General features: G+C 40.8%; 1 protein-coding gene across 1 annotated transcript in view; it reads right to left on the minus strand.

Annotated features, from left to right (window-relative positions):
* The window catches only part of LOC122801254 (alkaline phosphatase-like), a 327,942-nt gene that overhangs the window by 106,881 nt on the left and 196,724 nt on the right, over nt 1-24,337 (minus strand). The window contains exon 8 of the mRNA XM_044070806.1: nt 20,802-20,936. Within this exon, the coding sequence (XP_043926741.1) occupies nt 20,802-20,936 (135 nt within the window). The remainder of the gene's footprint in view (nt 1-20,801; nt 20,937-24,337) is intronic.

Genomic DNA, 24,337 nt, shown 5'->3' on the forward strand with positions numbered 1-24,337 from the left:
ACACACACACACACACACACACACACACACACACACACATGTCGATTGTATGGCTCAATGTAGGCCTCTGGCAAACAAACAACACACCCTGTGCATATGATGAAACCTGTGCCACCTCCTGTCATCTGTAACATTGATGCAGGAACAGGCTATCATGGTGCTGATGCACAGGGTGACTTTACAGCAGTATAGCAATGTTAGCATGTTGTCAGCAGTAGAGTGTAATGATATCCTTGAAGGTGTAGCTGAGCGGGCATGATGCATTAAAGCTATGATTGTCAATGTAGTATTGTTTACACCAGTGTTAGTTCCAATAGTGTACTGTCCGCCCACGTGCCACTTGGCTGATGTGTGTAGTATTGACAGCATGTGCTAGAGAGTGGACAGTACGTGTGGGATGTGTGTAGCACAGATTTGCAGGTGTACATTTGTGAACATGGTGGAGGTACACTGTCTGCATGTACATGCATAGTGGACACATGTGCTGGGTGACATGCCCTGTGTTACACAGTAACACTCCATAGTTTCTATTGGTGGCCAGTATGCATTGTACTACACACATTTTGGAACTTGAGTACACATGTGTGTATGACATGGTTTGACACTGTGCTGTGGGTGATACTGTTGCTATCTGTCATTGTTTTGCATTCTGGTAGTATACATAACCTCAACAGCCTGACCATAAACAATCATTAGATGATGTCTTGACAACTGACACACAGATGTAGGACACACAGTAACATTTGGATCCTTCAGGTACTATACTATGCCAGTAACCAGTGGTAGTCACCTGCACCCATTCCTGAGACCACTCCTGTTTGCCATATAGCTCTCTTAGGTACAAGCAATCACAGTAGGGATATGTCCGTCCAAGTCTGGAAATGCATACTGTGGCCTATAATGCATTCTCTAGATGACACACACATCCTCCACAAGGGTATCATACCGACAGATACCTGTTGTCAAACCCATGCTGAAAAGCTATAAGCCAACCAGAGCATAGTCATCCACCTTTATGAAACATAGTATCCCCACAGTACCACATAGGTAGTAGCCACCAACATGTTGAACAGGTACCGATGTGTATATGCAGCCAAGTGTTACGTCATCTCTACTTTGGTAATCACATTTCCAAAGGTATTTAGAAATCCCTCGCTGGATCACACAAGCAATAAGGGGTCTGCATGCATATCCACAAAGGTTGTTGTACACCTATAATGAATAGCCATCATTGACAGACTTTGCTGTGTTTGAACAGGTCTGTAATATACCTCAGCCATATATCCTCACTCACACAATTCAATAGAAACCGTAATGAGTGTGTGTGACATGGATGACCTAGGCCAGGGATCTCTGCAGTGGCTAGCCTTGTCACAAGCATACAGATGTGACCTAAGACATGGAAAGTGGCAGCACACTCTGGCAAAGGTGACAGATGTGTTCATGGAGAAAGCAGGGTTCCCACCTATGAAATAATTGAGGTCACATGTACGTATATTTTTGCCACACAGCTACCTGACATGTGCAATGCACATACTGTTGTCATACTGATATGTCATAGAGTAGTAAAAGCAAAACCCACAACACATTGACCAACAGTGTCACACACATAGAGCACACACACTCACCAAGTGCAGGATTCAAACCCCTACCTAACTACTTCATGATAGCAGAGGAGTATGCATTAACACAACGTGCTATACACATTACTGGGAGCTCTCTTTCCACAGGTATATTTGTAGGATGGTGACATCATCAGACTTGACAAAGATTAGTATACCACTTTTAAGGTGTTTTACTCCTCTCCAAGAAGATCACACATGAACACACACACTTGTCAAGTGCAGGATTCAAACCCCTACCTAACTACTTCATGATACTAGAGGAGTATGCATTAACACAACGTGCTATACACATTACTGGGAGGTCTCTTTTCCACAGGTATATTTGTAGGATGGTGACATCATCAGACTTGACAAAGATAAGTATACCACTTTTAAGTTGTTCTACTACTCTCCAAAAAGGTTGCGCCTCTCCAAGGTGATTACACACAAACACACACAGTTGTCAAGTACAGGATGCAAACCCCTACCTAACTACTTCATGATACTAGAGGAGTACGCATTAACATGACGCGCTATATACATTACTGGGAGTTCTCTTTTGCGCAGGTATATTTGTAGGATGGTGACATCATCAGACTTGACAAAGATTAGTATACCACTTGTAATGTGTTTTACTACTGTCCAAATAGGTTGCTCCTCTCCAAGGAGATCACAAACACACACACTTGTCAAGTGCAGGATTCATCCCCCTACCTAACTACTTTATGATACTACAGGAGTACGCATTTACACAATGCACTATACACATTACTGTGAGCTCTCCTTTCCACAGGTATATTTGTAGGATGGTGACATCATCAGACTAGACAAAGTGGGTTACATTAGGTGGGCTACATAGAAGGAATGTCTAAACACTTTGGCCATGTGATCATCAAAGGAGAGTTTACTATCTACCTGTGTCCCCAGGGCCATAATGACTTTCTCCGTACATACTGGATTACCACCTATGTGGTAATTTGTGTGCACTTTGTTTTATCCAAAGGGGATGACTATGCATTCTTTGGCATTCTGATTGAGGGCATTGTTTTGACACCAGGTATCTGTCTCTGTAAGACGCTTCTGGAGGATGTCTGTGTCAGCCGTAGAGTCGATTATGGACCACAGTTAGCAGTCATCTGCAAACCTGTTCAGCCATACTCCTCCCATGCTTGCCTGTACCTCTGAGCAGTATCTACTGAACAGGTGGGGTCCAAGGACCAAGACCTGTGTAATGCCATTTGTGACTGGTTTAGAGTCGAACATGGCACCCGCAACCCTGAACATGTGTGTTTGATCTGTGAGCCACTTGGCCACCCATCCTGTGACATAGCTGTTAATGTTCACGCTGGTAAGCTTGTCCATGATGACAGAGTGGGGAATGGTTTAGAAAGTCCTTAGAGAGGTCCAGGTGGGCTGTGTGGACTACTTTAACCTCCATTTATGTCCTTGGTAACTGTTTCAAATAAGTCAACTAGGTTTAGGAGGCAGGATCTGCCTCTAACAAGGCCAAGTTGGGTAGAGTCCAGTGTCTGGAGGTCCCTAAAGTCTCTGTTCATGGGTTCCATGATAATTTGCTCCATAGCTTTGCAGACCAGGCTGAGTAGACCTATGGGGCAATGGTTTCCAGGTTCTGTTGTGGCACCCCCTTTGTGGAGCTGGATGACTGTTGGTGTATGCCATTCTTTGGGTACATAGCCTGTGGTACAATTGAGTCTGGACAGTGAATGTAGGTGAGGGTGTAGTTCCTTTTGGGGCTGGTGTAAGACGCAGCCTGGGACACCATCCAGTCCCATTGATGTTGTGTTCTTAGCTTTGGAGAGGGCTGTCTTTACCTGCATGTCCATGAAGTCTGGGGCTCTGCATTCTTCTGGGATGGACACAGGCCCTTTTGGGGGTGATGGGGGGGAGTTTGCACTGAACCTGTCCCCCAGGATGTGGGCAATGTAAGTTGGTTCAGTGTATTTCCTGCCATTTTTCAGTAGCTGACAGCATGTATGGAAGTTGCCACCTACATGTTTGGTATAGCTAACGAAGGCTTTGTGGTTGTTATTCTTACATTCCTTGGCAATTTGTCTTTAGAAACTGGCCTTGGATTATTTTATGAGCGATCATTGTTTCTTCCTAATAGTGATCAGTGATGCCTTTCCTTTTGTGAAATTTGCTCTATCATGTGTTCGTTTCCTCCTGCTGTTGTCTAGCTTATTTATGGGCGATGACCACCAGATTGTTTTTGTATTTTTGGAGGAGTGCATCTTGGTTTTATTTGGGATGTCTCGATCAATGCATCCCTGTAGATGCTCATAGGATGCACTTGTAAATGATTCAGCAGATTGTATAGCATTAGCCTATAGCAAGGGGGCTTTGGAACTTTCCACTTTGGTCTTGGGAAGTGTGCAGTTTGCTTTTGAAAATGTCTTCACAGTGGTTTCATTGACTGGGGGTGTGGGATGTGGATGTCCAGTGTGATTACTTTATGATCTGATATTACCAGCGAGGGGTTTATCTCTGTTGTGGTACACTGGTACCCCATGTTGGTGATGATCAGGTACAGGATGTTGTCACCTCTAGTGGGCGTGATGACCAGCTGTTCCAGGGTGTTAGAGTTTTTAAACTCTAGGAAACATTGGGCAAAGGACGTGGTACATGAGTAATTCTCCCACTCAATGTTTGGCTAGTTGTAATCTCCTCATATAATGGTGTTTGATAGGACCTTTGTATTTTCCACTGTTCTCAGGAATACTGAGTGAGGTTTCTGAGACAAGGTAGGTGATCTGTAGCAGACTACAATCTGATAAGCAGCTTTGCCCAAGTTTAGTTGCACTTGCATGGTCTCCAAGGCCTCATGCTGTGCCACTGGGTTGGGAGGGTGGCCTAATTGTTAAGGTGTTTGCCTTACAAACACAAGGTGCAGGATTTGAGCCTCACAAGGGATAATTGGCTAGGCTTACAATGGCTCGCAAGGGAAGTTAGCTTAGTACTAAACTATGAACTAACCTGAAGGTGTGGGTATCCATAAGGTAAATGGATACACCCCTTCCTTTGGTATTTCACTCGTGGTTTTGGGTCCAAAGATCAGAGGGAATGTGAGTGTTTTACGTGGTGCATGTCCAACAGCTCTGTGTTTGACATAGCTTTGTATGTTAGGTAGAGAACACCTCTGAGTAGGCAATATGCAAGGGAGTATGGCTGGAGCATTTTGAGATGGTCTGTGTATGGCATGTATTTCAGGCTGCTAATGCTCTTTGTGAGGTATTGCTGCAGGCTTTCCAGTTGTTGTAGTTGTCTTGTGAGGTACATAGCAAAAGGGGCATTGTACTCTATTATGGTTCTAGTGAGTGATGAGGAGAGGGGAACAATGTCCTCTTCTATTCTGCATGAGACACCTTTTGTGATGAGGTGTGCCACATAGGAGGATTTCCTGACTACTGTGGGGACGTGATTATCACAGTTGTGTCCACTGTCCACCTGTGACCCGAGGTCTCTTGTCACACTTTCAGTGTTAAGTATACTACCACCTATGTTGTAGTTCATGGCTACAGAGTTTTTAACAAAGGGGATGACAATGCACTTTTTGGCATTGAGCTTGAGCCCATGGCTTTGACAACAGCCATCTGTCTCAGTGAGGCCCTTTTGTAGGATGTCCGCATCTTTAGTGTTTACAATTATGGCTCCTAGTTTGCAGTCATCTGGAAACTTCACTAGCCACAGACCTTCCATGTTAAAGTTTACTTCAGGGAAGTAGATACTAAACAGGACAAGACCCAGGACTGGACCCTGTGGTACTGCACTCGTCACTGGTCCAAAGTCATACATGGAGTCTGCTACTTTCACAGTGTGTGTTCTGTCAGTAAGCCTGTTGGCAGCCCATCTTGTGATATAGCAATTTATACCTCGTTTAGTGGGTTTATCTATATTTACAGAGTGTGGGGTGGTGTTGTAAGCCGTGGCAGGATCTACATAGGCTGTGCGAACCACCTTACCCTTGTCTACGGTTCTGGTGACTTTTTCAATGTCATCTATCAGGTTTAGGAGACATGATCTGCATTTTACACACCCAACATGGTTGTGGTCCAGAGTTTGGGGATTACAAATGTATTTTTTTATAAGTTGTATGATGATATATTCCATGGCCTTGAAGGGCAGGCTCATCAGGCTAATGGGGTGCTTGTTCCTGGAGTCCGTGGTGTCTCCACCCTTGTGTAGTGGGATAACTGTTAATGTCACCATTCAGCTGGCACAAAGCCTGAGACCTGTGGCTATGACTGAACATGGTACGTCGGTGTGGTGCCTGTTCGTTCTGTGGTTTGTGTAGAATACAGCCTGGGAAGTTATCTGGTCCCATGGCTGCTGTGTTACTGGCTTTGGAGAGTGTTTTTTACCTGTGCAGCCGTGATGACAGCAACTTTGCAGTCTTCCATTATAGTGATGTGCTCTTTCATGGGTGAGAGGGGGGTAAAGTTAACACTGATCCTATCTGCCAGGATGTTAGCAATATCAGTTGGGTCTGTATATTTAGTGCCATTAAGCTCTAACTCAGAACAGATATGAGTGTTGCCATGACATGGAACCTGTCTGTTGTGAAGAGATCTCCTGCGTAGACAGTATGCAACAGAGTACAGATTGGGTTAAATTCAGTCTTGTTGCATGGGGTAACTGTTTGAGGCCAGTAATCCTCTTGTTGAGGTACTTCAGTGGTCTTTACAGCTGCAGACGGTGCCTAGTCGGATTCATCGCAAGTGTGTTGTGGTACTCTCTGACGGGTCTGATGACTGATGAGTAGAGGAAACCTCCTTTGATCTACATGCACAGACCTTGGCAGGTTGTGTGAACACATAGCATGATTTTCTGACCACTTTGTGAATGTGTTTCTGGAAGTAAAGATGACTAACCACATTTGTCCACAGATCCATTATTATCATCTCCATATTTAGCCTGTGTGTGTGAGCATGCCCAGTATGACCTTTCAGTATGTTGTTGCCTGACATTTGCTTCGTTTATTTAAGTGTGTGAGCATGCCCAGTATGACCTTTCAGTGTGATGCTGAATGAAATCCACTACATTTGTTGAAGTGTGTGAGCACGGCCGCTATAGACATTTATACTATATGTGTGTGGAAAATCAAGTTGTATTTTTACAGCAGGGCTCACCTTTGTGTCATAAATCAACAGGGATCATGCTGTGCCTGCAGGGCTTCCATGAGACACTTTGCATAGACTTATTAACATTTCTACATACATTCTTTGTACATTTCTACCCAGGGGCACACCTGATTGTTACTGTGGGTGTACATAGGATGAGGGGTTCACCTGACACTTATACACATTTGCTAGGCCTGCACTGCTATGTAAGGTACTCCATTTCAATCTGTACTGTTGCCTATCATACTGGCTTGAGGCATACTACTGTACTACAGATCTTGGCATCCACTGCCACGTATATTAGATTGTGACTTCATAGCCTACCCAACCCACATCACACCGCCTGGCCTGCTGTTCTCTGTCTGCATAGGCCTGTGGGGTGGTTACCCATATGCCTCTTTAGGGGCATGCTACAGCATTTCTTTGTGTTTACATTAGTGTACAATTGTCCTGCTGTGTCTGTGCCAGTGAAATGCTGTCATGGCTTAGTGGTTCAGTACTGTGACTATAGTGCACAGTATCCTGGGTTTGAGCCCTGTCACTGCTTTTTATTTTCATGCTGGGCAGACCAGACTGCTTAAGGAACAGTAAAGCAGATATGAGCATGTTTACCTGACTTTGCTCAACTTTGCCTGACCTTGCCCAACATTGCTCAACGTTGCCCAACAATGATCAACGTTGCCCGACGTTACGCTAGTTAGTGCAGGCAGATTTGTTTACATATACTAAATAGTGGTAAAAGCTGCTTAGCACTGCTTTATATTGCTTAAAACATGGCAATCATGCCTCAGGTGGTGCTGCAGGGCTGCCTATAGTACACATAGTACACTCCGTATGTTGTTGTGTCTTTCAGCTTTTCAAGGTTAGGGGTCGCCACAGCGGAACTCCAGTCCGCTAATGATTGGTAGTTGATTTTTACGTGCCGAGTTACCAGCCCTGATGCACAACCTTCAATGAAGGTATGCCCATTCATGCATGTCTCCACGCAGAAGACGCTCTAGCTGAGAATCGAACTGGACAGCGTCTTACTGTGAGGCGACAACGCTACCGCAGCAACACTCCCTATACATGTGTGAAAACAGGTAGTGTCAGGTTAGGCATCCCTTTTATTTTATGTTCGAGTCAGAAAGAGGTATCATTTCCAGGGTTCCTACTGAGCCAGTGTATGTGCTATGCATTGCCTCTTTGCCAAGGCCAAGGCATACTGGGCACACCTCCTTCTGCTTACTGGGGAAGGCTCAGGTTGTTCCTCCCCCAAGTCACGCTTTGCCTGTGCAGGCCTTGGCAATGGTGGGGGGCTGTTTGGCCCTGCCCCATGCTGTTCCTTCTGCAGCTGTTTTCACAGGATCATACTGTGTAGCATGGCACATACCATGACAATTTGGGTACATGTAGTTGGTGAGTACTGCAAGGCTCCACCAGATGCGTCCAGGCACCGGAACTGTGACTTCAGCATCCCAAACACATGCTCAATTACATTTCATGTTTGTGCGTGTGCCTCATTATGGAGTTCTTGTTCAGGTGTGTGTGCATTTCTGATGGGTGTCATCAGCCACGGCACCAGTGCGTATCCAGCACCCCCCACAAAGGTGACCGTCAGGGATGTCCCCATTGGCAAATGTCTGGTACAGCTGTGTCAGATGCCAGATATGGGAATCGTGGTAGCTTCCAGGGCAGCCAGCACACACATATTCAGTATTATGCCCTGGGCATCGCACACGACCTGGCAGTTGATGGAGTGGAAGCCCTTGTGGTTGATGTAGGCCCTACCCCACTCACCAGCTGGTGCTTTGATGTGTATGTGCGTGCAGTCAATTGCAACCACTACCTCAGGGTATTCCGCTATTTGCTGGAAGAGACGCATATTGCTGGCCAATGCCTCACAGAAATTGGGGAAATATACATGATCACCGACATGTGCTGAAATGGCATTCAGGAACTGGTGCAGTACCCTGGATGCTGATGCCTGTGAAATCCCCATCATATCACCAGTTGGTCTCTGGAAGGTACCTGTTGCTAGTATTCTTAGGCCAACACATACCTTGGTTTCCACTAGGATGGGTTCCCCTCTGTTGGTTCTGTGTGTGAGGCGTGGCCTGCACAGCTGAACAATTTGCTGAAGGAGGTCTCTGTCCACTCTATAGCGCTCCACTATCTCCAGCTCACGTAGCCCCTGGTAGATTTCCCTGGGTCTGTACACTCTTCTCCATCTCCTCACTGTGGGTTGCTCAGCAGCATTCGCAATGGCACCACCCTCAGCATCTTGCCTATGTTGCCTTATAATAGCAATGGCAGCCCCTAACATTTTTTTGTCTCAGTTAAGCTTTTTAAGTTTTCACTTCTCTTTGTAGACTGCAGTGTTGCAGTGTTTCTGAGAAAAACATGGGGGAATGTTGTTTTCAGAGTTTTAAGTGCTGGGCTGGGATGGGCTAGTGTACTGCCTGTGTAATTGGCTGATTCTGATTGATTTCACCTAGCAGCTCTGCTAGTTCTCCTTGGTTAACGTCCTACTACTTCTTTTCCTTCCTTTTCCCTTTCTGTTTCCACAGGGGGCAGCGCCGTGCAAACAAGAGCAAACATGCGCACACGCATGCACACAAGCTTACACAGGCTTAGGCGGGTGCACATGCGTGCACATAGGCTTAGACAGCCTTAAACAGGCTTACACAGGTGCACACATGAGCACACAGGCTTAGACGGGTTTACAGGTGCACACACGCACTCACACAGTGTAAGCATCTTTGCAAGAAACTTTAGTGATATCCACGGCATACACCTTTGGTTTCTGGGTTTCAGTTAAGACAACTGTAGGCACGCCTCTTCCAGTCCTGAGTAACTCACAGCAAACACATGCCACTCTGCTCCAATAAGCTTACAGTCTTTGATACATACCCCCTCATGATGTCACCTATCTTCTACTCTACTACTCCCCTAATCCTACACTTACACTCTAGGGACATGGCTCACATGGTAGGGAAAATTGGGATTCACTATCCTTATCCTCATTTGCATAGGATTGCCTATTAATGCTTGGTTACATCTCTCAAACTGAGCTTCCCCCCTTAGCAACCACTACTCAGTAGTTATGTTGTCTTCAGCCTGCCATTCACCTGCATGGCAGAGGAATAATTTTAATAAAATGCCTATTTTTGACTTTTTTGTTTTTATTTTCTGGTTTTTATAGTGCCACACATTTGTGTGGTGCTGCGCTATGCTTAAACATTGGAGATCGGGGGAAAAAAAAATATTTTTAATATTTTGCCAGTGGCCTTATGTTTGGCCATTGGCATGCTTCCTCAACTGGATGCATCCTTTATTTGGAGCTGTCATAGCTCCGTTTTGCTATTTGCAGAACGGTACTTCGTTACCAACGGAGTACATTTCTGCAAATAACTCTACTCTTAATCGGACAGGTTAGTGTTTCCTGGATTGTAAATTTACCTCATTTGCATAGCTTTCAGCCGCAAATGAGGTAATTTGCATAACATAACACTGTCCATGCAAGGGTAGTATTAGGAGCTCTCATGCATGCCCCTGCCGGCTGTTGCTGGATCGCTCGGCAGACATATTGGATGTCTGGAGTCTTACTCTACTCTTTGACTTTGTGCAAGCCTTCATGAATCTGGCCCAAGGTCTTTCTCACTGATAATATAAGACTGCCTACAATACATTTATATTTACTGTCATCCATTCTCTGCTTTGCATACCTCTTCACTGGGCTATCACCATCTCTACAGCACAAGTTTCAACAGGCATATGACCAAACAATATTTACCATAGACCATCGTGGTATAACTCATGATTATTTGTCCAAAAGAAGCCTTAAATGGGCAGAATTTAGTCAACTATCTAAGAAACAATTATGCTTCTATTCTCATCTAATGCATCTAATTGCCTGTTCTTGTCCAAAGTTATTTTGTGGCGGCAATCTGACCATGAATTCAGGTCATCTGTTGGGAGACTGGTTGAAGATCCAAAATCCAAAAGTAAATTTGGTGGCTTCTGATATCTTACTGCTGAAGGCAAAGCCTGAAACAAACTCCTTCACAAAATGCAGGACATTTCTATAAAAAAAAAAAATGTGCTCGATTTCTGTAAAAATCATTTATGCAGCAACTGGATTTAAAATTGTGGGATCACCTAACAGAGTAATGACATTTTACTGTTCAAAAGATCCATTATGGATACCTTTCACCTTAACCTTATGTCTCCTGCTTTCCATTTCTCTTTTAATCTCATACAGTGCTACATCATTTGTCACAGATCATGTGGATATGCATCTGCTTAATTATGAAATTTGGAATTAATTACCTATATATGGGCATCTTATCTGTTTCAATGATACCAAAAGTAATAAAGCTGCTATGTGTACAATGCTCATCTTGTTAATATATAACCGTCATGAATTTTGGTCTTTATACTTTTTAAAAATACTCTCTCTTTCTCTATCTGCCTCTCTATCTCTCTCTCTCTATATATATATATATATATATGTGTGTGTGTGTGTGTGTGTGTGTGTGTATATGTATATGTATGTGTGTGTGTGTGTGTGTGTGTGTGTGTGTGTGTGTGTGTGTGTGTGTGTGTGTGTGTGTGTGTGTGTGTGTATATATATATATATATATAGATATATATATATATATGGGTCTAGGTTACAACCTCGACAGATGAGAAGACCGACAGCGAAATCACCGATGCGAGAAGATCGACGGATGAAAACACCGACGCGGAGAACATTGAGATGGGGAAAGAATGTGTAAGTATGCGGTAGTGACGGACGTTAGGGTGCGAGTAAGGTAAGTGTGCGATGTTGGCGGTCTGTAGGGGTAGGGGTGGGTTAAGTGAGTTAGGGTTAGGGCGCGAGTTAGGTAAGGGTGCAGTAGTGAATGTTTTGGGTTAGGGGCGGGTTAAGTGAGTTAGGGTTAGGGTGCGAGTTAGGTAAGGGTGCAGTAGTGAATGTTTTGGGTTAGGGGCGGGTTAAGTGAGTTAGGGTTAGGGCGCGGGTTAGGTAAGGGTGCAGTAGTGAATTTGTTTGGGTTAGGAGCGGGTTAAGTGAGTTAGGGTCAGGGAGCGGGTTAGGTTAGTGTGCGATAGTGACGGACCTTAGGGTTAGGGTTTCGGTTAGGGTAGTGGATAGTTGTGTATGTAAGGTTTAGTGTTTGTTTGTTAGGATTTAGGTGTGCTTGTGTTGTGTGTGTGGTTTTTGGTCAGGGAATTTGTTTTGTTTATTGGTTGTTGTGATGATGTGTTGAGTGTGTGTGGTGTCGTGTTTGTGAGCTGTCGATGATGTGGTGTCGGTGATGTCGTTGTCGATGTTGTGTGCTGTCAGTGTTATAACCTAGAACCATATATATATATATATATATATATATATATATATATATATATATATATATATAGGATCCGTACAGATGCTCCACTGCATCTTTCACCGAATCCCAATTTGGTGAGCATACTTGTGCGAAAGTGCTCTTCACCGAAGCAGCACTTTCGCGTAAGTATGCTTGTTGTTCCGGTCGTACTACAGTGAGGTAAATGAAAATTCCCTTTTCCTCACTGTAGTGTGACCACGGAGTGAGAATACTAAAGTAGGGGGGCTGGGGAGGCACATTCAAGTAGATTTTGTGTGTTTTTTTTTAACATACTTTAACGAAAGTGCTTTTTCAATGAAAGCGCTTTCATTAAAGTGTGTTCGGTGGTAATGGATTTGGGCTTTTGATCTTTCGATATATATATGTGTGTGTGTGTGTGTGTGTGTTTTAAATTATGGTTATGTATGTCTAGAGCTGGTCTCAACCAAAAATTAGGGCTTCCCAGTTAAACATTCCTAGCTGGCAAATACAATAAATAAATAAATAAACAAATAGGAGCTTCAGTGCAGTTCTCCATTACTACAGCACCAAACAATTGCTCTGGTGCTTTAAGTATATTTTCAAGGCAATAGGTGAATATTTCCAATAAAACAAAACTAGTTCTTATCCAGGAAAGATACAGCCATATTGCAGCACATTACATGTATGTAACCTAATTAAAATTCAATGCGCTTATAATAAATATAATTACTTTTATAATCAACATACAAAGACCATAATGCAATGAAGTGTCCAGTGTCACACAAAAATAAACGTTTCGCTTTTTTTAATTATAAAAGTAAAGTAATGCTAAAAACTCTATGTGTGTGTGTGTGTGTGTGTGTGTGTGTGTGTGTGTGTGTGTGTGTGTGTGTGTGTGTGTGAGAGAGAGAGAGACATGGCACAATTTCATTTGTATTTTAGATATCTGTTTTCAGACAGATAAAAGTTTACTGATGTGATGTTATTTTCAGATTTAGCCACTAGATGTCAGCATAAATTTATTTGTTTTATGATAAATTAACAGGGATTTTTTTAAAGAAATTAAATGAAATTATTTATTGTGAAATTGTGTATTTATCACATGTATAAGTTTATGTAGTTTTGCTAATAAATTTTATAGTTACATAATGCTAAGAAAATTTAAATCTTTTAGACATTTCGCTTTTTTATTATCAGGGAACCAAATTATCTGCCTTTCATTCCTCACTACATGTTTTTAGAGTCTGAACCATCTGCCAACAGCTTTAACTAGGAAGCATACCTCTCAACTGTCCAGATTTTCACAGATTGTCCAGATTTTTGCCTCATATTTTTGGTCTGTTCCCCATAAAATTTGATATTTTCTGGCAAGTTGTCGAGGATTGAATTCACTAAATAATAACACATTTGAGTTTCCATCTTCATATCATTAAGAAAATGCATGGTAACACAAAACCTTTTATTCTAGCAACTTTCTAAATTTATAAGAGCAATATTTAAATGTGTTTCTACTTTTGGTCCTCTGTTCCCCCATTATTTTTGGCTTCGTCCAGATTTCTTGCACTAAGATATTGAGAGGTATGCTAGGAATCTCACAGCATGGTTAAAATCTGTTGCGTCTTACTTATAAAAAAGTTCTCGAGTTAATGATTTGCTATTCCTTCTACTAATTACAATGGTTATTTGTTAAGAAAATCTTAAAAATGAATGTGTGGAAAACACTCTCAGTGTACAATGTAGTGGAACATGGAATTTTAAGACTCGAAATGAGGTGCTGTGCTTCATAGGGAGGCAGAGTTGCAAAATAGGGTTGGTGGTTTTCTGCTACAGTGTTGCAGGTGATATAAAAATGGAGAGGATTTTATGTTTATGTTGTGGTAACAGTTCATTTATGAATTTTTTACTGTTATTAAATATGCTTGTGATATTTTTATGTTGGCACTTAGCAAGGATAGAAACACTACATCAGTTCCTTTTTGGCACTAAGCAGCTTGAGTTTATGAAGTAAGAGTCCACATTTAAAAAAAAAGAACATGTAAGCTGTAAGTTATGTATTAATATTCTCATATTTAACCTTTTATAGGAGTATGAATTGTCAAGTTGTTGTCCAAAATTCACGATAGTATATAATATAAAAAATATATGTAGAGAAATAGCCAGTTGGGAAAAGAGGTTATAAGTCATCTGTATAAATAGCTAGACAAATCCTCTTCTTGAATATTGAGTGTAGTTTAAATGTCACACATATTTAAAGACAAAGATAGAGCTGAATATTCATAGAAATGAACAATCGAAGTGGTATGAGGTTTACGTCATAAATCACAGAAGACAAAATAAAAGAAGCTTAATATGCATTTGTCAGAAAAAAAAAGAAATAAGAGATGTAGCTGCAATATTTGCATATTCCGTGAGGGATAAATAAGGCAGGAAAGAAAAAGAAGGTAGGAAGATTACGGTAGTTAACTATGAGTACAAGTACGAAGATTTAAAATTCGTGTTGGAAAACAGTACTGCGTTGAAAGAGTGGTTTATCCAGAGAAAATACTCTAGAAGACTAAAATTTCAAACAATTAATACAGTTCAAATTCTATAATTCTTTTAAAGTTAGTTTTCATAGTGGAATTGCATTTGTTGAGGTCAAAAACTGACTAGGAAGAAGGAGGCAACACAAAGCAGGGATTAATGGAGTTGTCTCAGAAATCAGAACAGGGGAAATAGTAAATAGATATAACAAAGGGACACCTGGATATGGGAGTATGTGCTGAGTGTACTGGGCTGCTTCCACTAACAACATGGTTCAACCTCAGCCTCTGTACAGGTTTTATATCAAACAAATGGAGAACAGCTACAGTCATTCCCTTGCATAAGGGAGAACCTTCCATAGACTTAGGCAATTACAGACCCATAAGTCTGACCAGACTCCTATATGAAGCTATACCAAGACTTATCATGGAACTAATTTATAAGGTCATAGACAACCTCCAAACAGTGAACCCATCTCAGCTTAGATTTGTCAAAAGCACGTCATACTTGCACAACCTAGCGGACTTTTTTGAAAAGGTCACCAAAACAATGGATGAAGGAAAAATGGTACACTGCATGCCTCAACCCGGCGAAAGCTTTTGGCACAGTCCCCCTCTCAGACATAGTAGAAAACCTAACAAAACTGAGAATAAAACCCTATGCCATCTGCTGGATTGCCAAATGGTTCACACACAGGACACAGGAAATCAAAATAGGGGATGTTAGCTTCAAAAAGAGATCAGTTACCAGTGGAGTCCCCCAAGGTTCTATGCTGGGCTTCTTCTGTTTGGCATCTATTTATCTGAAGTAATAGCTAATACCAAAGTCTGTCTGTTAAAGTTTGCAGATGACTGCAAGCTAGAAACAGTAATTGAATCCCTAAATGACATAGCCAGCCTGCAGGAAAGTTTGTCCCAAATAAATAACCGGTGCCAAAATCATGTACTGAAACTATATACCAAATATGCATTATTGTATGCTTTGAGAAGGCATCTACTCTTGGAAATTACCACGGTGACAATATGCCGTGATGAGTTGACCCAGTGACTTAACTTCCAAGCAATGTGTATCCATTGTCATATGAAAGTCCTTTTATATTGTACAGCTTATAAACAAAGGGATTGTTTCTAGATTTAAGAATGTCATTGCCCCCTTTGCTCAGCCCTCTTTAGACCAGCCATTGATTATAATGCTCCTTCTGGCATGTATCTGTCCAGACACATGCAACAACTGGAGCACTCAAAGAGATACCTTACTAAAAGGATATTAAGCCTAAATAATATGTCCTGCATGGACCAACTCAAAGCTCTGTCACCATAACTGGTATCCTACAGACTGCTAAGAGGTGACCCGTGTTTGGCATACTAGGCATTCTCCAACCTAATACTAATGGATTTACTGCACATCAGAAAGTCAAATGGCATCAGAAATATTCAGTCTAGGGATCTAAACCTCTTCTGCAATGTCGACAGAATGGCTTGGAGGGATAGGTATATATGCTGCTCTGGAGCAGACTCCACATCTATGTAAAACAAAGCCTACCCTGTCCATAGTGAAGCACAGCTTTGATCTTTGGATGGGAAACAGAAAATTTGCCCCAGGACTGCCCCTTATATAATATATAATAAACAGAAGCAGTTCCCAAATGTTGTATCCCATGCATGGGTCCCCTTAAATGATGTATGGCATGATCCCAGTTATTCTCACTAAGTTAATATATAATTTTTTAACATGGGATGGATAAGGCCAATCTAACACCTGATAGGATTGATTAATTCAAGAACCAAAAGGGAAATTGGCTAGGCTTAAAATAACCCACAAGGGTAGCTAGCCTAGTACTTACCTATAAACTTGTGAATCTTTGAACCTACTATCATCACTAGTGTGAAAAACTTGCATGAGATAAGTGCAGATGGAATTCCCTTTTCCCCAGACTGCAGTGACCTGAGGGTTGATTAAATTAAGTAAGGGCCACAAGAGTTGTTGGTACCTGTATTCCATAAACACAGGCTTCAAATTTATCTTCAAATTCATTTCTTTCATATTTAATTGGAATCTGAACTCTAGACATTCATAAACTTGACATGAAGCCTTGCATAGTACCTATTACATCATATTACATCATATTCTAGTCAGTTGTCAATAAAGAAAAGTCAGTAAGTAGCGAAGACAATTACATAATCTAAGTCTATTCAGTCATAATAAAATAAAATAATTAAGGTCACTGACTCTTGCTATGAAAAGAATGGCTACAGAGTCAATATAAATTCCTGAAATCAGGTAATAGATGTTAAGCTAGTCTTTTAAGTGTGCACAGACATTTGCATATGACCTACTTTATGCCAATGATAGCAACTGTGGCCTGAAACCACGATGCTGAGCATGAAAAAAAAACTCCATTAACTTGGAATTTAAAAGTCTGACATTCAAAAGTACCTTAACATGCTTATAGAAGATAAGCACAGAATCAGAGAGTCATTAAATAAAGATAAATTAACCCTTTTGGTAGATGTGATTAGAGAACCCAGGGAATTACGGTATTCCCAAACTAAGTGAATAGAGGGAATGATCACAGAAAGTGCTTTGCCTGTCTTGTATAATACTATGGAGACACAGCGTGTTTTGTTGGATCAAAAAAACTGGTTCTACAGCCCCCATTAAGCAATTTTGGGGGTTTAACAAGTCTGAAAAGAATGTAAATCGCTTAAAATGATGCAGACAATACTGCAGAGAAAAATTGAGCTACCCAGATTATTTTTTCTTTTATGGTGCAACTGTCTTATAACAAAAGACCGTGCTCAAAAGGTAGAATATTGGAGGAAGAAAAGAGAAAAGCAACATCAGTAAGGAATTAATTTCCCTATCAATTCCATGGGTGAGCTTCTGATAAACAATGTTTCCCTCATGTGAGGATGAGCTGACACTGGGGACATTACTAGGAAGCATCTAAATATCTGTTTTGAAAAATAAGTTATTCCCAGAAGTTAATTTTTTATCTCATAACTAAATATGCCTACCTTTGTTTAAATGTTGTGCCACTGAGTCACCTTGCTGTCTATCCATACCTCTCAAATGTCCAGATTTTCACAGGATGTGCAAATTGTTGCTTCATATTTTTAGTCTGTCACTCACAAAATGTGTTTTTCAGCCAAATCAATGAGTTTTGAAGTCACTAAATATTGACAGTCCTTTGAGTTTCAGATGTCATACCCTCAGAAAATGCTAATCTAGCAACTTTCTAAATTTATAAGAACAATATTTAAAAATTGTCCCTGATTGTGGGCCTCCTTATTTGTGGCTTTGTCCAGCTTTCTTGCACTTAGAAGTTGAAAGGTATGTGTCTATCATGCTTAATAATTTTAAATATTAGGTCATGGATGCTGGGAACTAAGCATAACATTCTGCAGGAGAATTTAGAGGACTAAGAGGTCTTGAGAATACGTAGGCTAGTTTAAAAAAACAAGCATCCAAGGTGCATCTTTATTAGAGTACATTTAAGATAAGATGAAGTACTTCTCATAGCAGAAGATCTCACTACACCTTCTCAAACCCCAAATAGAACCCTAGAAGTCTGTCTGTAAAGAAAGAGAAATCAAGAACCATCTTTAAGATGAGGGAAATTATAGCATGTTTGTAGATATCAGGATTCTTAGAAATACATTTAATCAATTTTTAATCTGTATTCCAGAAGAGAATAATAAACATTGTCAGAAATATTAAGACATGAGTAACAGTGATCAGACATTAGGATGAGGAGAATCTTGTCTTCCAAATCTTCAGAAGGGACAACATTAGGATAAGAGAGAGAGCTCATACCAATATTCTCCTTTAAGGAAGTATCATCTTCTGACATCAGAGGGCAGCTTTTGTACAATGTTAATGAGGAAATGCCCTTGCAGACATCAACACACTAAGGATAAAATACATTAACAGTGATATAGGATTATAAGATTAACCAGAGGTGTAGTCTCCAGGAATGTGAACCACACTCCACATACAAATCATTGGTAAAGAGCTTTGATTGGAATACTGCACTATATTCTGGAGGCCTGAACTCAAGAAAGGCATCAGGCTGGTAGGAGGGGTTCAGAAAAGAATAATATGATACAGGCCATTTCCACCTGCTGCATGCGAACAGCTTGAGTACCCTCAATAATTATTGTGTATAGAACAGGAGGGAGCAGAGGTATATGATACAGATGTTCAAAAGAAAGATGGAGAACGGAACTGAAGAACATGGGGAATTAAGCAGGGAGTAAGGCAAGCAGATTAAGTGGCATGGAAGTAAAATACAGATGAGGATAAATTACATGACACATTAAATAAAAGATAGTAGAATGAGAGACATCCCTACTTGACTGATTCTTGTGTAACTCCCCAGAAGGACCTAAACAAATATGGGAGAGTGGAGGAGCAGTCTTAGAGCTTAAGTATTGTGATGAGGAAACTTTTCATTGTTTTGTTGAAGCATCAGGTGGAATAAAGTAAATTGTGCAACCTTCCTCCACTGGCAAAGCTGTATCTGGAAGACTTCATGTTTTCAAAAAATATATGATGTAAAGATAATGAGGTGAGCTTAAAAAATACCATGTCAGTAGGTGTCATATCACTGTGATGATAAAGAAAACATATTAAAAAATAAGTCTCAGCCTCATAAATCAAAGTTCCAACTAGAAGCATGATATAATACAATGAATCTGTCTCTTCTTCTCTAGAAGAAGGGGAGCAAAAAAATGATTAATGCAGGGTAGTAACTCTCCACAAATGTTGGTGGAGTTCCATGTCGGCACCATTCAGTAGCAGTGTAAATGTGCCCAAATCCCTCAAAAAGAAAACTGCACTTGAAGTAATCTATGAACCACCACTGTAGCTCTCAAAATGTTGTTAGCATGAGGCATATGCCAGTTTCCATAAAACCCCACTCTTAGTTACCACACAGAACAATAAAACCAACAGGGCCAGTGGTGATTATGATTACTGTCTACAGCAGTGACATTTCAGTAATCCTGAGATATGGAGACAACCCAGAATGTCTGGCAGTCAAATCATAGGTAGGATAAGGAAGATTGTTGGAAAGTGTTCCATAAATCATGTATCTTCAAAATGTTGGGTTGAGACTTGTGATTGTTAAGAACACTGAACAATGAGTACAATACACCATGAATACAGTGTATGTGTGTATGTGCTTGATGCTCCCCAGTGTAAGCAGAGCTGCAATCAATTACATCTTCGTCTTCTTCTTCTTTTAGCTTTTCCCAGTTAGGGGTCGCCACAGTGGATCACCTGTCCGCTCATGATTGGCTGTAGAGTTTTACGGTGTCGAGTTGCCAGCCCGGCGCCCAACCTTCAACGGAAGGCACACACATGCATGCACACACGCCTAGGGCCAATTTAGAGTGTCCAATCCACCTACAGCATGTCTTTGGGATGTGGGAGGAAACCGGAGCACCTAGAGGAAACCCCTGTGACCACAGGGAGGGCATGCAGACTCCACACAGAAGGCACCAAAGCCGAGGATCGAACTGGAGAAGCTGATCTACAATCAATTACATACATGATGAAAATGTCTCCAATCAAAAATATATGTATATTGTATTTCATGTCAAAATATCTGTAATAGGGGCTGGTGACTCCTTTAATTCCCATGTAGTTTTTAAGGTGTTTAAGATAACACTTGGTCCTCTTACAAATTACATTATGATAGATGTTTTTTCAGACAATGTAAATTACTATTACATTCTAAATAAGTAAACAGTAAATACCAATAATATATTACCCTTATTACTGTATGAGTCTGTAGTAAACAGTAAATTAGTTAAAATGCCCACTAAGCCAATCAGTGAACAGCAATTATGTTATTAAAGCTTCTTATTTATGAATTGGTAGGATGGTTCAGTATTTTTATATTCACCCCAAAACTCCAAGAAATCAATTATTAAGTTAGCTTTTAGTTCACCTTAGTTTTAGTGTACAACTTTCCATTTCCAGCAGATGTCCAAGGGCTTGCCTTACAATAGTTGTGATAGCTGCAAGAACCAGATTTTCTATCAGAAATTATAAACCATGTCTGATCATTCACAATAACTGTGAGACATAGGGTGAGTACAGATTAGTCATCAAAATTCTCATAAAAGTTCTTCACAAAATGATCATGGATGCTACTAAGTTAGAAGTTATAGTACTGGGGTAAAATATACCCTTACCTTCTACCAGCAAGAAGAAGCCTTTGGGATTTTTTTGTAGGATCTGAATGGCCTTTTCAGTCATCTCGGTGATAGACGGTTCATTGTTGGGATCCCTGTCCAGCTCATACTTCATATCTTTGGGTTCAAACAACGCTGAAAGAAGTGAGACACAGCCATGAGCAGGATATGTCAATGTTCTGAAGATCAAAGTACAAGGCAGCAAAAGGCCTACCTGCTGACGGTAGGAATAGTGAGATGCAGCACTGTTATCTCATAAACTGTGCCATTGTCGATCCACACATGACAAATTATATTACAGAGGTTTGTAGCAAATGTAGCTTGTAAATAATTTAAAGTGTCACTTATAAAGATTGTGTAGGAGGGTGTCCAAGTTGCATAATGCCTTAGACGTTCACCTTAACAGTAGCCTGTCTATTTAAAAAAACATGAATCAATTGATCTTTTCTAGTACACTCTGTAGCTTTTACTACATGCCCATCCAATCAACATTTTTGTAAAAGGGTTCTGACAACATGACCCTGTATTCAGGGGTCTATATTAGTTCATTGAAATATGTATTAATCGATGGCTAAACAGCAAAATTCATTACAGCAAAGCATGGGATTTTTCCCAGGGTTACAAATCACTGGGCCACTAGCACAGCTTTGTCCTTTTCCCCACCATAGTGTGATCTCGGAGTTGGTATATATAATTAGAGAGGGTGTGTGGGGGGGGGGGTGAAGCCCCACTTGGGTGAATTTGATTTAGTGTGGTTTGTGTTCCAAAGTGCTAGAGGATGGCTGGTTCCTAATCCTGGGAAAAATTCTGTGCTTCGCTGTAATGAATTTCATTGTTTAGCCTTTGTGGAATATGTCTTCGACAAATACGTATTTCAATGAATTAATAAAGACCCTTCCTCAGACAGGTCTTCAAGGAAAATGTAGAAATATGCCTTACAGAAATGACGGGCAGGATTTTGACAGCATGCTTAAGAGAAATTTTATTTCTAAATTTAATAAAGTTAGTAATTTAGAAGCAGGATCAGAAGAAAACAGCTGCCTTTTATTACTTTTTGATGTAGTAATATTAAACAGAATTATGCTACAAACATCTTTCATGCTCTGCCCTCAGGTTTCATTAATGCTAAACTTGTGTCAATATTATACAGAAGCAGATCTGAATGAATACATTGGTTCCATTCAGTGTGTTGTCCATCAGTACCTCAGGAACTACATGCTGGATATTATGCTTATTGTTTTAAGAGCAAAGTTTCAACAATAGGTGACATACTGTGCTACTTGACAGAATGTTTTATTCAAACCTATCATGAGTACAGTGTTTACACTGGGCCTCTCATACATTTTGTCTTAGTTTCCTGCAACATAGATTGCCCTAATACTAGTCAGTCACCCCGACTCTGTCATTGGTAATACTGATAGCCATAATCCTAGCTAGCCAATCTGAATCTGCCACATTGTTCTGATCCTAATCAGTCACCTTTAAACTATCACTGATAAAAAGGGCTGCTGTATCAGTCACAAAGAATCGATCACCGACAACATGAATTACTCTTACCGCAGTCAGCCAAAAAGAACCTTTCACTGCCTGTTATGTATTACTTTTCTGGTGCCTGCTTCTCCTTGTGTATCCTGTAAAATTACTTTACTCCCACCTCAAATCATTGCCCAGGAGATAAAACCAGACAGGTTGTTTGTTAATAAATCACCACTAGTTTCAGTCCACACTGTCTCACATCCTGTATGCATCCAAAGCTCTCTATCAGTTCTTTACCTTTGGTCTTCTTAAGCTTTAACTAGGCCATAGCACCTACTTGTAGATCATGATAGCTTGTAATAGTTTGCTTCTCCTCAGAAGTAGTTCTACTTCCTTTTTAGGGCTACATGGCTAGATCTGTACAACCTTGTAGTTAACGTTGTGCCCCTTCTTTTCTCTCTCTCCAGTTTGCAGTTTCTCTGCGACTTCCTTTTCTCCTCAACATGAATATTTTTGTCATGGATCTTTTCCTTACTTTGGGATAATCCTCTGTATTACATACAGTATTGTACTATAATCTCCTACCCTTCCCAACATTCCTGATCTCTTCTTTTTGTGTTTTTCTTCTCAAACAGGATAGCTCCTATCTGTTATTATTTTTGAGAAGCCATTTCCTTCCTCCCTCTGCTTATGTCTAAACTTCTATTCTACATCCTTCACCATCTCCTAATCCTTCTTGCCAGTCAATTTCTCGCTGCATCTCTACTCTCCCTCAAACAATACCCCATGCTTTCTTCATACATTAACTAAGTGTTTTTCAACTGCCAGCCTGCGGACTGGGTCCAGTCCAGCAGAAATTTCCTGCCAATCCATGAAAGACTAAGGTCCACTAGCTGGAGACTTATTTAATTAAAGACAAAATGTTAAAAGCATTCTTCTTTAAGAACAATGCCCTTTGCATCCAGTCGCACAGATGCAACAGGTATGCGTGACCTGTTTTCATTTTCTGTGTCTGTACAACCTGCTGTTTACATCTTCATCTTCCACACATGATGAATTTGAATGCCAGAAGACATTTTAAATGCAGAATACAAATGGACAAGTGAGAAGTAGATGTATGTGTGTGCGTGATAGGTGTGTGTGCATATGTAAGAAATAGGTAGGTAGGTAGGTGTGTATGTGCATGTGCGCGCGCGCGTGTGTGTGTGTGTGTGTGTGTGTGTGTGTGTGTGTGTGTGTGTGTGTGTGTGTGTAAAAGAGGGAGGGAGGTGTCACTCAGCTGTGCAGATTTTCACAAAATATCCAGATTTTTGCTTCATATTTTTAGTCTGTTCCTCATAAAATTTGTGTTTTTTAGGGTTATTGTGGCAAATCTGTGAGGACAGAATTCATTAAATAATGACAGGCATTTGAGTTTCAGACTTCATATCCTTCAGAAAATTCATGATAACACAATACCTGTTATTCTAGCAACTTTATACGTTTGTGAGAGCGATATTTAAAGTTTGTCCCTATTTTGCGGGCTTTGTCCCACCATTATTTTTGCCTAGATTTTTTGTGCTAAGATGTTGAGAGGTATGGTGTGTGTGTGTGTGTGTGTGTGTGTGTGTGTGTGTGTGTGTGTGTGTGTGTGTGTGTGTGTGTGCAAGAGGTAGGTAAGCAGCATATCCCTCAACTGTCTAAATTTTTGCCCCGTATTTTTGGTCTGTTCCTCATAAAAAGGACTGTAGTTTCAGACTTCATATCATTTGGCACACAACACTCAAACAGCAATTGTTTTAATTGGTTCCTTATAAATAATGCTTTTTATTTCTGCCTTAACGGTCCCCAAAATAAGTCTAAAAAGGTTGAAAACCACTGCACTTACTCACCTCCATAACGGTGCCTGGATGGCTGCCTCAGGCTGATTTGTCAGCCTTCAGCTTACTCTCATTAAGCTCTTTCTTCCTTTTGTTTGACACAGCAGCTCAGTAGCTCCATCTGGCTACTTACTCACCTGCTGTAGCTTCACTTCCTTTCACTCTTCAAATTCAACAAATCATACCTTGCTTTGTCCTCTG

The sequence above is a fragment of the Protopterus annectens genome, chromosome 4.part1 (assembly GCF_019279795.1).
Source record: "Protopterus annectens isolate FY-2018-M chromosome 4.part1, PAN1.0, whole genome shotgun sequence".
NCBI lineage: Eukaryota > Metazoa > Chordata > Ceratodontiformes > Protopteridae > Protopterus > Protopterus annectens.